The sequence below is a fragment of the Palaemon carinicauda genome, chromosome 36 (assembly GCF_036898095.1).
Source record: "Palaemon carinicauda isolate YSFRI2023 chromosome 36, ASM3689809v2, whole genome shotgun sequence".
In the NCBI taxonomy this organism is placed as follows: domain Eukaryota; kingdom Metazoa; phylum Arthropoda; class Malacostraca; order Decapoda; family Palaemonidae; genus Palaemon; species Palaemon carinicauda.
The window spans coordinates 24,269,286-24,284,285 of NC_090760.1; the positions used below are offsets into that span (position 1 = coordinate 24,269,286).

General features: G+C 35.3%; 1 protein-coding gene across 1 annotated transcript in view; it reads left to right on the top strand.

Moving 5' to 3' along the window:
- Positions 1–15,000, top strand: part of LOC137628400 (uncharacterized) — a 345,910-nt gene that overhangs the window by 267,744 nt on the left and 63,166 nt on the right. The window contains exon 4 of the mRNA XM_068359550.1: positions 5,464–5,599. Within this exon, the coding sequence (XP_068215651.1) occupies positions 5,464–5,599 (136 nt within the window). The remainder of the gene's footprint in view (positions 1–5,463; positions 5,600–15,000) is intronic.

Genomic DNA, 15,000 nt, shown 5'->3' on the forward strand with positions numbered 1-15,000 from the left:
AGATTCTGTCAGCTATTTCGATCTCTTGAGAGTTTTAGACATGCTAACGACATTTGGTTGGAGCAGCAATGACTCTCAACAAAGAGGAATGGATGTGTCCCTGAAAACTTAATGCATTTCCCCAATATTCAACAATTGCAAAGACAAATGTCCTCCTGTTTCAGCAACATTCATGAGGCATAACTTCTGACTAAGTTTACCACAAAGCAGAACGTCTGATTAAAGTAAAAATGTTCATTATTTTCAGTACCATACTAAAACAACACATTTTTACCCTAAAAATACACTGTATGAGGCAAGGAGTGATGGCGAAGATTTTGTGAGGTAACATATAGTAGTTGTTACGGAGATAAAGTTCGTGAAGAGAAAAGCCGAAGTGATATATAGCCAAGGGTATATGTTGGAGAGAATTTTTTTTTTTTCCCCGCAGAAGTAATTAGGAAAACAATGGGACTCGCTTCATGCATGCATGGGCATAAGATAACCTAAATAAAGATTTGATGCACTGCTTTTACAAAGCCTTTTTTTTATAAATGTTATCCTCTCTCGGATTATGGAATGTAAATACAATTTCTAATACCCTCTTTATATAGAGTAATTTATATTGTTTTGATTATCGTTTTCTAGATATCTAAAACCTTTGGAACACATAATTGTAATAGTCCTGTTTCATGACTAACTTGACCTAATCTTGTGTTCTGTACACGACGATCTTTCAGCCGTTCTTTTATCCTTATATTAAAACTACCTTCTTTTGATTTCTGATATATTCCTTAACTCCGGTAGCCTTTCATTGATAAAGGTAAGAATGATGACCTGAGAATATTTCTTTATCGTATTTTCTTAACAATACATTGCCAGTGATGCTACAAACTTCCCACTTTTTTTTTATAGATTTGAAGATATTTATTTTTTATTTTTTTCATTTTGGATAAAACATTTTCATTCTACCAGTCCTTGTTGGTATCTTCTCAAAACTTCTAATCTGAAACATAAGAATTGTCATCAACTTTATGAGTAAATTTAATGGTAAAAAGATTTGTTTTAAGAAAGAGTACTCAATATCCTGATTAATGTGCTTGAGTTGTTTGGATGTACAGTATGTACATCTGGATGTTGTTTGTTTAAGCAGAACAAAAAATAAAACAAATCAGAGGGTCCTTCTTTTCTGTACTCCTTTCATACTGTGAAATAAACAGCTGTATACAATCAGTGTTCAGAATGCCCTTCCTGGCCCCGGATCAAATGCCGTCAAAGTCCCTCTTTTTACTGTACTGCTCCAGAGAAGTGTGATCTTATTATGTCCTCAGTAGCGTTCAGGTCCTTGGAACGTTTGATAACATAGTGGAATCATCTTAACAAGTTTCCACCGCAGGATGTCCTGCACACTGGACTTGAGTCTAATCCGGCACTACAACGCACACTGGAAACTCGTTACTCTGATGTCAGATGGAACGCTCTTACCCCAAACATGGCTCTTGATGCCACCAGAAACATTGCATTACGATCATGTAATCAGGCAGTGCAATGGTGAAAATATTTTGCTCCCCCCGCAAAGTTAGGAGATTGTGATTTCCAGTGCCCAACGAGTAGGGAATGTTCAATGCACATATGCTAACACATTAAATAATGATCAGTTTTATTGATCTTGTATTAAAATGACATGTATTTCCGATTTGTTGATGTGCTCTTCAGGCTTTGTGTTTTACTTTTGAATCTCATCACCAAGATGTTGAAAGTTTCACAAGTAGCAGTGGTTGGTAGCCAGACAATGCTTCGAGTGACGACGTCGCAGGCAGTGATATCAGCTAGCCAAATGTAGCGACATTGATCAGAAATTCAAATGCACAGCAATGTGGGAAATCAGAGGACTTTAGCCGCTGGTCGAACAACATGCTTAGCAAACTGTGTGACATGTCATGGACGTCAAAAATTAGGGCACAAAGAAAGCATAACTAGCCTCAACTGTGCTGGCCGTTGTAGAGACTCACCTCTCCTCCTACTCCACTTTCAAGGTTAGTGTATATTCATCGGAGGAGGAGGTTGGTGTCCGCATTTGTTGTAACAGACAGGAGATCAAGATCTGCGTTGTAAGATAAAAAAAATTTTCAAGTCTTCAAATAAAACTGTTAGAACTGCAGCCTCGAATAGGTCTGAGGGATGTAGCTAATCTGCGAGTGAAATGTTTCAAATTAATGGTAGGCAACCTACGAAGTAGTAGGTTTACTATGTGCCATGAGCTAAAAACTTTTATATGTCATTGAGGGCCTGTGAGGAGCTTTCCTCATCGTTGCATCAGCAGACATCACCAATGAGAGAGTCCCACAGCCCATCCTTCTCAGACAACACAGCTAATTACAGAACATCCGAAGAATGAAAGAATTGTAGTTACGTCACTTTTATACAACCTTCAATTAGGGAACCATTATTTGTGATGAGAGGTAAGCAGCACCACATACATTTGTTGCCTGATGGCGTACCATATGTCTGTTATATGCTGGCTGCAATTCTAAAGCATTAGGAAGAGGAGGTCAAGGTTCGGCTCAACAAAAATATTCTGAAGGGCATGATAGAACCAATTGCAGAGGATAAAATGGAGTAGTGTGTGAGGATGATTGCTGACTCAACGCCCACTGTCTTTAGGAGATTTATACGTTGACACCCTTCCACAGGATTTCAAGCATTCCTATACACACATGTAAGATTATAGGTGTTGCTTCTGCAGTTTCCACCAAGTGGAGCTGGATGAAGATAACCGCCCACCCATGACCTTCATCATCCCATGAGGACAGCATCATAGGATGCCCATAGGTCATTTGTTCTCGAGCTAATACCTACTCGAAAAGGTTAAATGACACCCTACAAGATACCATCAGGAATCACAACTATTCAATGACACTTTGCTATACGATCACAGCATCAATGAGAAGTTTTGGCCATTGAATACATTTTTTGCAACTTGTACCTCCTCAGGGACACCACTCAAACCGGTATAGGTCAAATTTTGTTGGAGAGAGGTTATCTTTGTCAGGTATCAACGGGAATGGCAGTCATATTAGCCCACACACGAACGTCTAGATGCTATTTGTAACTTCTACATATCAGAAAAGCACTTCATCACTGTTATTACAGCGTGGTACAGATTTGTGAACTAGTTAGCCTTCTTCCTCACAATGGCTCACATTATGGAGCTCTTCAGGGACCTTCTCAGGAAACCCACGGGAAGAAAATGTCCATTGAGATAATCAGCTATATAGAAAACTCCAGCCGACACAATAAGTGAGGGGCTAATTAGCTGTGCATGGCTAATAATCATAACAGATTGAAACAACGATGGAATTGGTTTTATTATCCTCCAGCAATATTGTGTTTGTCAGTCAGTCTACAGCCAATTTTTAGGCAAGGAGGCTGGTGTCTCGCCTTATGCAGCAGTCAACACCTCACCCCACTAAAATTGGGTATACCCTTGCAGAAGATTCCTTTGCAGTCACCTAGTGTTTGCAGAAAACCAAGTTGTTCCTGTTCAGGTGCCTTAATCCCCACATCATAACAGACCACCTCCCCACCTGTCAAACTGCCGGGCGATAAGGGTCTTAAGGACTTCATTAACCCAAGGTTGCTCAACCTGAAAGAGAATATCTTTAAATTCAAGCTCTGCCATAAATAACTGTCCAAAAAAGAATTATGCTGTGGATTATCTCTCATGATATCCGACTACCAGATTGTCCCGTGAATCTTCTGACGAGGATTTGGAGAATGACATTCAAGTGGCAGTAGTGTATGCAACTGTGGTCTATTTTAGACAGAACGCCATCATATTGAATGAAGAATGCATCAGCAGCACTGCCTCCCACGACCTGCTGTATCACATTTTGCTAGATAGTCAGAACAGTTGATTGGTCCAACAGAAGTCCCAAGAATTGGCCTGCCTTCACCCTTTCTACAGTGTTCTGTTTCACCTTGCAATAATCAGCCCCTAGTAACTCACTCGGTGGATCAAGGATACATAGGTTTTGCTAATCCCTGAATATTTATATCAACAGGTAGCCACGAGCCTACATGCAGAACACCAGGACTTCAGTTCACTCTATGACAAAGGGAGATAATACCTAGTTCCACGTACTGTATACATTTACCCTATGTTCAAATGAATATGATTAATGCATTAAAGCCATACTGTCAACCTATTGAAATTGCCTTGCTAATTAAATAATAGACACATGCCTTAAGAATCACACAACTATGCTACCAATATGATTACAGAATGCAGTGTTTAGACGAAAATCAGAGGCAATACTTTTATATCTCTGGCCATATACTATTGGTTTTATAATTTCGTTATCCTCTTTTGAACCTTTACAGAGAGTTCTACCATAATAGACCTCTCCATTCAAGAATTAAGCTCTTCATTTAATTTACTATCATCCTTCAAATTTACTCCCACATAAATCAATGAATCTAATACTTTCAATCCTCCAATCCCTTTACCTCTAACGAACACTCACTCCATTCTAACATTTCCCATCACTCCATTCATTAAAAAAAAAAAAAAAAAAAAAAAAAATGAACGACCATGGGTATCTAATATACTATTTTCCACTCCAAGCTTTCAGAGTATAACAGTCAATCTTCTATCTTTACCGTATAATAAGTCTGTTTTTGTCATGAAAAATCTAACTATTCTTAGCAAACTAAATTTTTTCTTCATAATTATATAATATACACGTCTATATTTTAAGGCAAGGCACCAGTGAGGTCATTCAGTGCTGTCATAAATGTATAAATTATTATAGATATAAAATATAGTTAATGACACTTTTTTCAATGTCAATTCATTGTTTAATTTTCCTGGTGTACGAAGTCATGTTATTCGTAAGAATATGGCTATTCGGGATAATTCACAATTTTTAATTAAGTAATATGCCAAATCAATTTGTCAACTTGCATATATGTTTAAAAAATCTAAATTCAATCGGAAATTACCTTTTAATTCTGTATTTGTTATATGATAATAGTAAGACTATAACAAATACTTTTTACATTAAAAATATAGCTACTTAACTTTATACATTGTGTTCTCTTAGGTATATTTATTTATCTAAATCTAATCTTCTTGATACATTTGACTCAAATAAATAAGAAATGGGTAAAGAAATTTCCCTTACATTGATTTACATAATTGATAAATTAATTGCTACAATAGGTTTTAGGCTATATTTAGGAATGATGGATAGTCCAGATGTAAAACCTATTGTAGCAATTAATTTATCAATTATGTAGCTCAGTGTAAGTGAAATTTCCTTACCCATTTCCTATTTATTTGAGTCAAATGTATCAAGAAGATTAGCTTAGGATAAATAAGTATCCCTAAGAGAACACAATGTATAAAGTTAATTGCTACAATAGGTTTTATATCTAGGAATGATGGATAGTCGAGCAGTGTGCTTTGTTTGTGTTTTGCAGGTCCACCATTCCAACGAGCGCAGAGTCCTCTTGAAGGAGCTGACCTTCAACTCAACGGGGATATACAAATGCGAAGTGTCAGCGGATTCACCTCACTTTCGGACTTACGATAACCAAAGCGTTATGGTTGTTGTTGGTAAGTCTTATCAGAATAAGACCTGTCTGTAAAGTGGTTTAGAAATGGATTTTCTTTAACATTAGTTTATTAATCAGTAGCTTTTCTAATATGAAACTGAATGGAAAAATTATTTGCCCTTTAACAAGTAGCAAACTTACATTAACTAGTTACTAATCAACCTGAAAATATATTAGAGATTATTCCCGGTCGAAGGCATAGTTAAGTAATAGATTAAACGTACAAACAACCTACCAAGACTTATACAAACAAATAAGATATTGATTAGTGATAAGGTATTTGTTTACCAATTCCTATTTAGGAATTGATGTGATTCTTACTCAGCTCTATGAAAAATCATCATGCATAGAATATCCACTTAACAGATTTTTGTCGAGATTCATTCATATAACACTGAAGATGCTATAATTACCTTAAATATACAATTAATTATCGACTTATTTGGTATTAAGAACTATAACCACAAAATAAGTAAATATGGCTGGAAACTAATTGGTGAAAATGGCTAGCAAGTTAGTCATGTCTTATTTGATGTAAAAAAATATATAGTTGAAGGTAATTTTCCTGAGTCATATCAAGTATTATTATTATTATTATTATTATTATTATTATTATTATTATTATTATTATTATTATTATTATTATTATTATTATTATTACTACTACTACTACTACTACTATTACTACTAGCTAAGCTACAAGCCTAGTTGGAAAAGCAGGATGTTAGAAGCCCAAGGGCTCCAACTGGGAAAAGTAGAAAATAAAATTAGAACATTTTAAGAACAGTAACAACAATACAACAAAATAACTATTTTAAGAACAATAATAATATTAAAAGAGATTTTTCATAAGTAAATCATAAAAAAACTTATGTCTGCATCTTCAACATTAAAACATTTGCTGTAAGTTTGAACTTTTGAAGTTCTACCTATTAAACTAAACGGTTAGGAAGATTATTTCATAACTTGCTCAAAGCTGGAATAAAACTCGTAGAATACTGTGTAGTATTGAACCTCAAGAGGGAGAAGGCCTGACTATTATAATTAACTGCATGCCTAGTATTACGAGCAGGATGGAACTGTTCGGGAAGATGTTAATGTAATGGATGGTCAGAATTATGAAAAATTTTAACGAACTAATTGAACGACGGTGTCAGAGATTAACATTTAGATCAGGAATTAAAAATTTTATAGACTGTAAGTTCTTGCCTAACAAATTAAGACGAGAACCAGCAGCTGAAGACCTGACAGAAGAACAATGATCAAACAAGGTAGAATGAAAGAATTAAAACACTTCATCAAAATAGACCAAAAATATTAAAAGACTTTCTCAATAAGCCATTTTTTTGAGCAATTCAAGAAGAGACAAACCTAATGAGTTTCTCAAAAGTAAATTTGTTGTCGAGAATCACATCTAAATTCTTAAAAGTCGTACAGAGTTAAAGAAACATTATCAATGCTTACATCCGAATATTGAGGAGCAACTGTCCTTGACCCACTTACAATCATACTTTGAGTTTTGTTTGGATTCAGCTTCATGCCACACAATTTGCACCATGTACTAATTTTAGTTAGGTCTCTATTAAGGTATTCAGCAACATTAGTTTTATATTCAGGAAATGGAATCAATGGAAAGAGAGTAGCATAATCTGCTTGCGCAACGAGCTTATTTTTCTAGACCAAACCACATGTTATGTGTTTATAGTATGAAAAGTAATTGGCCAAGAACACTACCCTGAGGAACACCAGCTATCACATTCCGATACTCCCTGTGGTGCCAATCAACAACAACTCTTGGCAACCTATTGCTTAGAAATTCAATAATGATGCTAAGAAAAGATCCCCTCCCCACTCCCAACTGATTAACATGGTCATAGGCAGCACTAAAATCAAGGCCAATCATACGACCTTCCTGACCACAATCAAGGGATTTCTGTACAGCATTGGAGAGGAAAAATACCATTTGGGTCTACACCTCCTTAATGCTGCGTAAGTAACCTTATTTTGTTGGTACGCCGTCAGTAACCTGGTACTTGTACGGTGACCTCCATTTTCGGATCAAATAACTCCTTTATTATTAAAGATACTAAACAACTGAAACTTGCATATTGATCACTAATCATTCCTTAATATTATGTTAGAAGTAAAGAAAATACGACTGTTTTTTAATATTTATTACAATATATTGAAAAAATAACTACACAAAAATATATACATTCACAAAACAGACCATAAATTTATTTACACTTAACCTATAATACTTTGGTGACCTGGATATTGACTGGGGCGAAAAAAAAAATATTTTGCCTAAAAAAACACTACTGTAAAAATGTCTCCTGTAATCCAACTAAATATTAGAATATTTCTATATCTTACACAATTGTGAATTGACCATTCTAGAGTACAAAGCAGGTAAAAAAAAGGAAATCTAAGTAATTAAAAGCTTCCAAAAAAAAAAGGAAATCTAAGTAATTAAAAGCTTCCAAAAAAAAAAAATTTCTTTTGGGAGGGCCATTTGACATAAGGTATTTTCCCTATTACTTTTTAAGAAATCAATATAATACCCTCAAATTATATGTGGGTACCAAATATACATTCTAGAATACAAGACAAGTAAAATAAACTAAATATGAATGCTTAAAAGATTCCAAAAAACAAAAAGAAAAAAATTCTTCTGAGAGGGCCATTTGACATAAGGTATTTTCCCTATTGCTCTCTCAAAAATCAATATAAGACCCTCAAATTATATGTGGATACCACATGTACATTTTAGAATACAAGACAAGTTAAAAAATACTAAATATAAATGCTTAAAAGATTCTAAAAAACAAAACCAAAATTCTTCCGAGAGTGCCATTTGACATAAGGTATTTTCCCTATTGCTCTTTCAGAAATCAATATAAGACCCTCAAATTATATGTGGATACCACATGTACATTCTAGAATACAAGACAAGTAAAAGAAACTAACTATAAATACTTAAAAGACTCTGAAAAATAAAAAAAAAATAAATTCTTCTGAGAGGGTCATTTGACATAAGGCACAGGGGTGGCATTGGGTGGTGGCACTGGGTGATGGCACAGTGGTGAAACTGATATATGGCACAGGGGTGGAACTGATGTATGGCACAGTGGTGGAACTGATAGATGACACAGGGGTGGCACTGGCCTCAATTTCCTTCTTTGATGGGAATCTCTATGGCATCTTCAAAAACTGAAAAGAGAAAAAAAAAAAACTTTAGTTTTCACTTATTTACCGGCACACGTGGCCACAAAGCCTCATGGTAACCAAATCAAAATATGGCAACACTATTTACCATTGCTAGCTCAAAATCTCATTAACTTTTATAAATAACACTATGAGATATATATCAAAATGTAAAAGTATACAATTTTAAGGTTTGTACTTTGTTCGGTAATAAGGTACCCATCTGGTGACCAAGCAAACTCTGAAGGGCTATGAGCCAGTGAATTCCTGGAGCTCAACTTGACACGTCCGTCCGCAATCGAAGCACAACACAAACTGACACCGCGCACCTCGACCCAGCGAGAAAAGCTGAAATATCCCGCGTAATCTTGAAAAATATGGTTATGCGAATGCGCTCAGTCCCCGCATAGGGTCCATATTAGGTACGCAGGGTTAAGCATCAAGGTCCAACTGGAGAGCTTTAACTATACGAGGTCGAAAAGCCGAACTAGTTGGTTTAGCATTAGGAAAACCGGAATGAGGAAGATGAAGTTTCTCATCACTCTGCTTTCTGTCAAACACAACACCCAAAAGTGTTGGCTTTTCCTTTGGACAGTAAGTGGCAGAGCCATCTGGTTTAAGTAATGGAGGAACTGTGACTTCTACAACAAAGAGTGCAGATTTGAGGGTAGCCACTTATATTCTTGAGTTGCAACAGAAAATGTTTCTTTAGTGGTTAAGTTGTATTCCTGTGCAGGTGAAGCATAAACTCTCTGAGCAAAAGCTCTAAGCTATATTTAGTTAATCCAAGTCAAATCTAATCGGTTATCCTTCCAAAGATACTCCTCAAAATGAGTGCATCTACAATTATCATTGAACAAGGATTTTTCTTTCACTTGGTACTTTAGCACACGAGAACGGATACACCTATCAAATATGTTGGCTAGATTTTTATTCAGAGGAACAACAGGATCAACGCTATTATACCATTGTAACCAATTCGAGCCCAAAAGATCACCCTAAATTCCATTTCAGTCTCCTCGAGATTTTATACAAATCTTACGTGAATATGACACATCCAGGACAGGCTTCATAGTCTTCACTACTAATGAAATCAAGACATGATCATATGTACCAATTGGAGAACCAATATTACTTGTTGTAATACCAGGGGAGTCTGTGTATACAAGGTCCAAGCACTTACAAGACCTGTTAGTAGCTTCACTTATGATTTGCTAACAGCCTGATTCAGAGGCAAAGTCTAAAGCTCTTAAGCCATGGTGATTAGTAGGAGAAACATAATTTAACCACTCCCTATGGTGAGCATTGAAATCACTAGCAAAAACATAAGAGGTTTTCTATCATCTTCTCGTATCTTAGCCATGATGGTACAAAGACAGTCGACGATAGAATCATTCGTATCTGGACTCCATTACATTGAACACAAATAGAAGTTATTATGTCTGCTACAAACTCTTATTACCTGGATCTCATGACATCCACATTCATAGCAGGACTTATGAGAAGCAGGGTACTCAGTCCTAATATACACCACCATTCCCATGGTCCTAGGAATAGCATCTTGTTTCAAAATGATTGGCTTCTTAAAACCAGTAAAAGGAACTCAGACGAGTGACTCATATCAGAAACCAAAGTTTCTGAGAATAGAATAATATCGTACTTTTTATGCGCAATTGTGAGGTCTTGAATATTCGAATGAAGACCACGAATATTGCAATATAGTAGACACCACTGACGAAGTCTAGGACGTACTGGTCCCGGGTTTTGTTCGATGTCTCCAGACAGCATAAGAATTAATGGCCATAAAAGAGATCCATCATGCTTAAAAACCAAATAGAAATAATGATAACAAAAACAATATGTACAGATAAAAATGTAAGGCTAATTACCATCCAGGATAGACACTTTAACTGAAGGGAGGACAGTAAGCATTGTTTTAAAAAGATAAAGAAGCGTATAAGGAAAAGAGAACCTCTTGATAAACCACCAGGCATCCATGGCCCTTCTATTCAGCCTACCCAACACACCATTTAAGATAATCAAGAGGAAGAAAAAAAAATGCGATAAATAGTGTTCCCTCAAGCAAGGGAATTTTAGATAAATCCAATTGCTTTTCTATCGATTTGATGAGTAACTCAAATTTGACAGCTAATTACCTCCGCCAAGCGGCGGAGGTTATGTTTTCGGTTCGGTTTGTTTGTTTGTTTGTTTGTTTGTTTCTCTGTTTGTCTGTCTGTCTGTGGACAACGTAGAGGCCACATTTCTACACGGAATCACTTCAAACTTGGCCAAGTAGTTCCCCAATGTGTATGGAAGAACTGATTAAATTTTGGTCAAGGTCACCCCAAGGTCAAGGTCACAGGGGTCACTGGTGTCACTATGACATAAGTGGCCATATCAAGAGACAGAAATAAAGCACTGACTTTTGCATAAGCCAACAGGGAAGTCCTAGTCCAGGCGCAACCCATGGGTGATGTTCAAATTTATAAAGGTCAAAGGTCAAGGTCATATTGGTGCATTATATCAATGTCATATTAAGTATCAGTGGCAAATGAACAAAGATCACTTGAAGGTCAAAAGTCAAGCAGGTCACTTGAAGGTCAAGGTCACGTGAAGGTCAAGGTCACGTGAAGGTCAAGGTCACCTGAAGGTCAAGGTCATGATTCTAGGACATATGGCGCTCTAGGTCACCTTGGCGGAGGTATGTCCTCTACGAGGACCATGTCCGCGTTCAGGACTTGCTCACTTGTTTAATTTCTGTAAACCCTACAGTTGAATTCTAGCATACGTATGTTATAATACCAAGTTTCTCACAATGCTATTTAATAATAAATACGATTGGTAAGCAAGTAATGTTTTTATAGCAATAATTAAGAGTCAGATTACCGTTGGGAAATATCTGACATTCGGGTTACCCATTCTACACTTCCTTCTATTCTGACAGGATACTGCCCCAACTTTCTTAGCGGTTACACATGACCAGATGTCACACGAGCACCATTTTTATCAGTATCCTCTTCATTATTATAATTAGTCACTTGTCTATATTCTCCACGGGACATCTTTAAAGGACTCGCTCATATAAGATATAACAAGGAATGCAAGGGACCGTAGGAAATCTGTAATATTGTAACTGAAGGAAACCAAGAAAATCCTTACGCTAGTGATATAAATCTATGCAGATGTCACATGCTATTGAATTTTTACTCTGTATTCCTTCTCTCTCTCTCTCTCTCTCTCTCTCTCTCTCTCTCTCTCTCTCTCTCTCTCTCTCTCTCTCTAGTAAGACTAGCTCTTGACTGGGTGAGTGGGTTAGTCATACTTTAACAAATCACACCAAAACCTAGGTTATTTTAAATAAGGTAGTTTCAATTTGATTCAATAATTATACGTGAAGTGTCATATCATCATCATCTTCATCATTAGCATTTTCCCGTCCGTTGCAGGACAAAAACCTCAGACATGTCATTCCACTACCATCAGTTTATCATTTATTTAAGCCAGTCTATTCACGCAAATGTTCTTAGCTCGTCAATCCATTGACTTTTCTTTCCCTTTGTAAGGAATCATTCTGTTATTATTTTATCTCTAAATTATTTGACATTCTCATTATGTCATTCCCACGTCCATTTCTTTTTCTTACTTGTTGTTAGAATATTCTCTACTTTAGTTTACTATCCTATTCACGGTGCTCTTTTTTCTGTCTCTAAGCGTTATTCACATCATTATTCTTTAAAGCCATAGATCTTTTATGCTCTAATTCTTTAGTAAGGCTCAAGTTTCTGATTCATAAATTAATACTTGTAGGAGCATCTGATTATATACCTTTCTCTTTAGAGAAATTGGCATTTTACATTCCATAACCTCATTTTCTTTACTAAAATATTTCCATCCCATGCTTATCCTTCTTTAAATTTCAGTCTCATGTCCTGGGGAAACACTTACTGTGTGTCGTAAGTACGTATATTAATAATTTACAGTCTCTAGAAGTTCGTTCATAGCCCATGATTGTTGTCTCTCTGTACTTTAATTGATCATTTTCTTAGTTTTACTCATATGGATTTTCAGTCCTACATTTCTCCTTTCTCTAATCAAATCTTCTAACATCTTTTGCTATTCCTCCCATGATTCACGAAATCGGCAAATTTTATGTTATCAAGTTATTCCCCATTAATGTTAATTCCTACATTTTCCCAATCAAAAATTTTAAAAACTTTTCCAGGCACACTGTGAATAATTTTGGAGAGATTGGGACTCCTGTCTAATTCCTTTCTCAATCGTAATTTTCTCACAATGTTTATGCAGTTTTAGGATTGCTCTACTACCCATATAGATATCTTCAGATGTTTTCATATAATATTCATCTATTCCTTGCTTTTGAAGGGCTTTCATTACTGCCTACACATACATCAAGTTGTTTGGCATATTCTTTACTCATACAACTAACAACTTTTCGATAAACGATTTTTTTTTTCCCTCAATGGGTTAACTACTGCACTGCTATTGTTCTATGGCTATTCTCCTCTTGGTGAGGGTAGAGGACACTATAGACATGGTAAACAGCTCTTCAAGGAGGACACTCCAAAATCAAGCCATGTTCTCCAGTTTTGGGTAGTGCCATAGCCTTTTTAAATCTGCTATGGTCTTTCACTGTATTGCGTTAGAATTTTCTTACTCGAGGGTAGCTCAGGGAAACTATTTTATTTGTGTCCTGTTTTCTTTTTCTTACTGGGCTATTTTCCTTGTTGGGACCCTATTGCTTATATCATCCTGCTTTTCCAACTGGGATTGTAGCTTAACACGTAATAATAATAATAATAATAATAATAATAATAATAATAATAATAATAATAATAATAATAATAATAACTTAGTGGGTGGTTTCTTCCGGTCTTTTGTGTCTTCCTTTTTGTGAATTGATATAAAAATAAAGTTTTTCCAAACAACATGTATAGAATATTCTTTCAAACATTTTGTGAAAAGTTCAGCGAGTTTACTATTATGAAATCACCTCTATTTATTATTTTATCCACTGTTACGTAAACCTCTTCTGCTGCTCTGCTTCTTTTTATGCCTCATATTTTTTCCTTCTCCTACTCTTGCTTTTGGTACATGCTCAGGAGTTTCATTATTTCTATTGGCAAAATTATTTCTTATATCACCATTGTATAGCATTGTAAGGAAATCCTCCGCAATTTTTATCACTCCATCTCTTTTCTTGATAATATTTCTATTCTCAATCTTTAAAGCAAACATTTGTTGGCTCCCTGTTCCAAGTGTTCTTTTCATTAACGTGATGCTACTTCTCTTCTTTAGTCTTTCCTCAAATTTGGTTTGATTGTGTTTACGAATATATTAGGTTTTTAGTGTATATATATATATATATATATATATATATATATATATATATATATATATATATATATATATATATATATATGAATATATATATATATATATATATATATATATATATATATATATATATATATATATATATATATATATTAGGAAGGCGATTGAAATCAGAAACATGAACATTTTGGACTGAATTTATTACCATCAACGAAGCTTCCGGTAAATAATTTTTCCATCATCATGAATCAAACATGAACATTAACACAGATTAATTCAAGCTAATCTGTCAAATCACTAAGATTCAATTCACGAGGGAAGAATCATAACTGTATTGAAATAAACACACAAAAAACTTTACATATAACAAAAGAATTCACAAAACAACATTTTATCCCAATCACCTCTTAGCTATTCCCTACCTTCCCCCGAGTGACATTACCTTAAACAACTATCCTCAAACTGTATTACTCAGTTGCCTCTGTTCCTTTACACATTGCCTAACGACCGTTGCCGTAATCTTCTAATACGTAAACAATCTGACTTTGAAACCTCCCTAACCTTTTAATTTTTAGTCTAAGATGTTATCTTACAGTGTAAGTTGTTAGCTTGTTTACATTTTTTCCTTTCGCTTCTGTGATATGAATCCTCATTTTCTAATTCGGATTATTTCTATGCGTATTTGTACCGATTACCGTCTCTGTATTTTTGGTCATAATTCATCTTATTTTAGTTTACCTGTTAAGATTCTTGGCTCATGAATTGAATTTTAGTGTTATGGGCGAGATGGATTTTCGGGCCTATCACTTCTACGTCATGATTTCCCGTGTAATTCTCTCT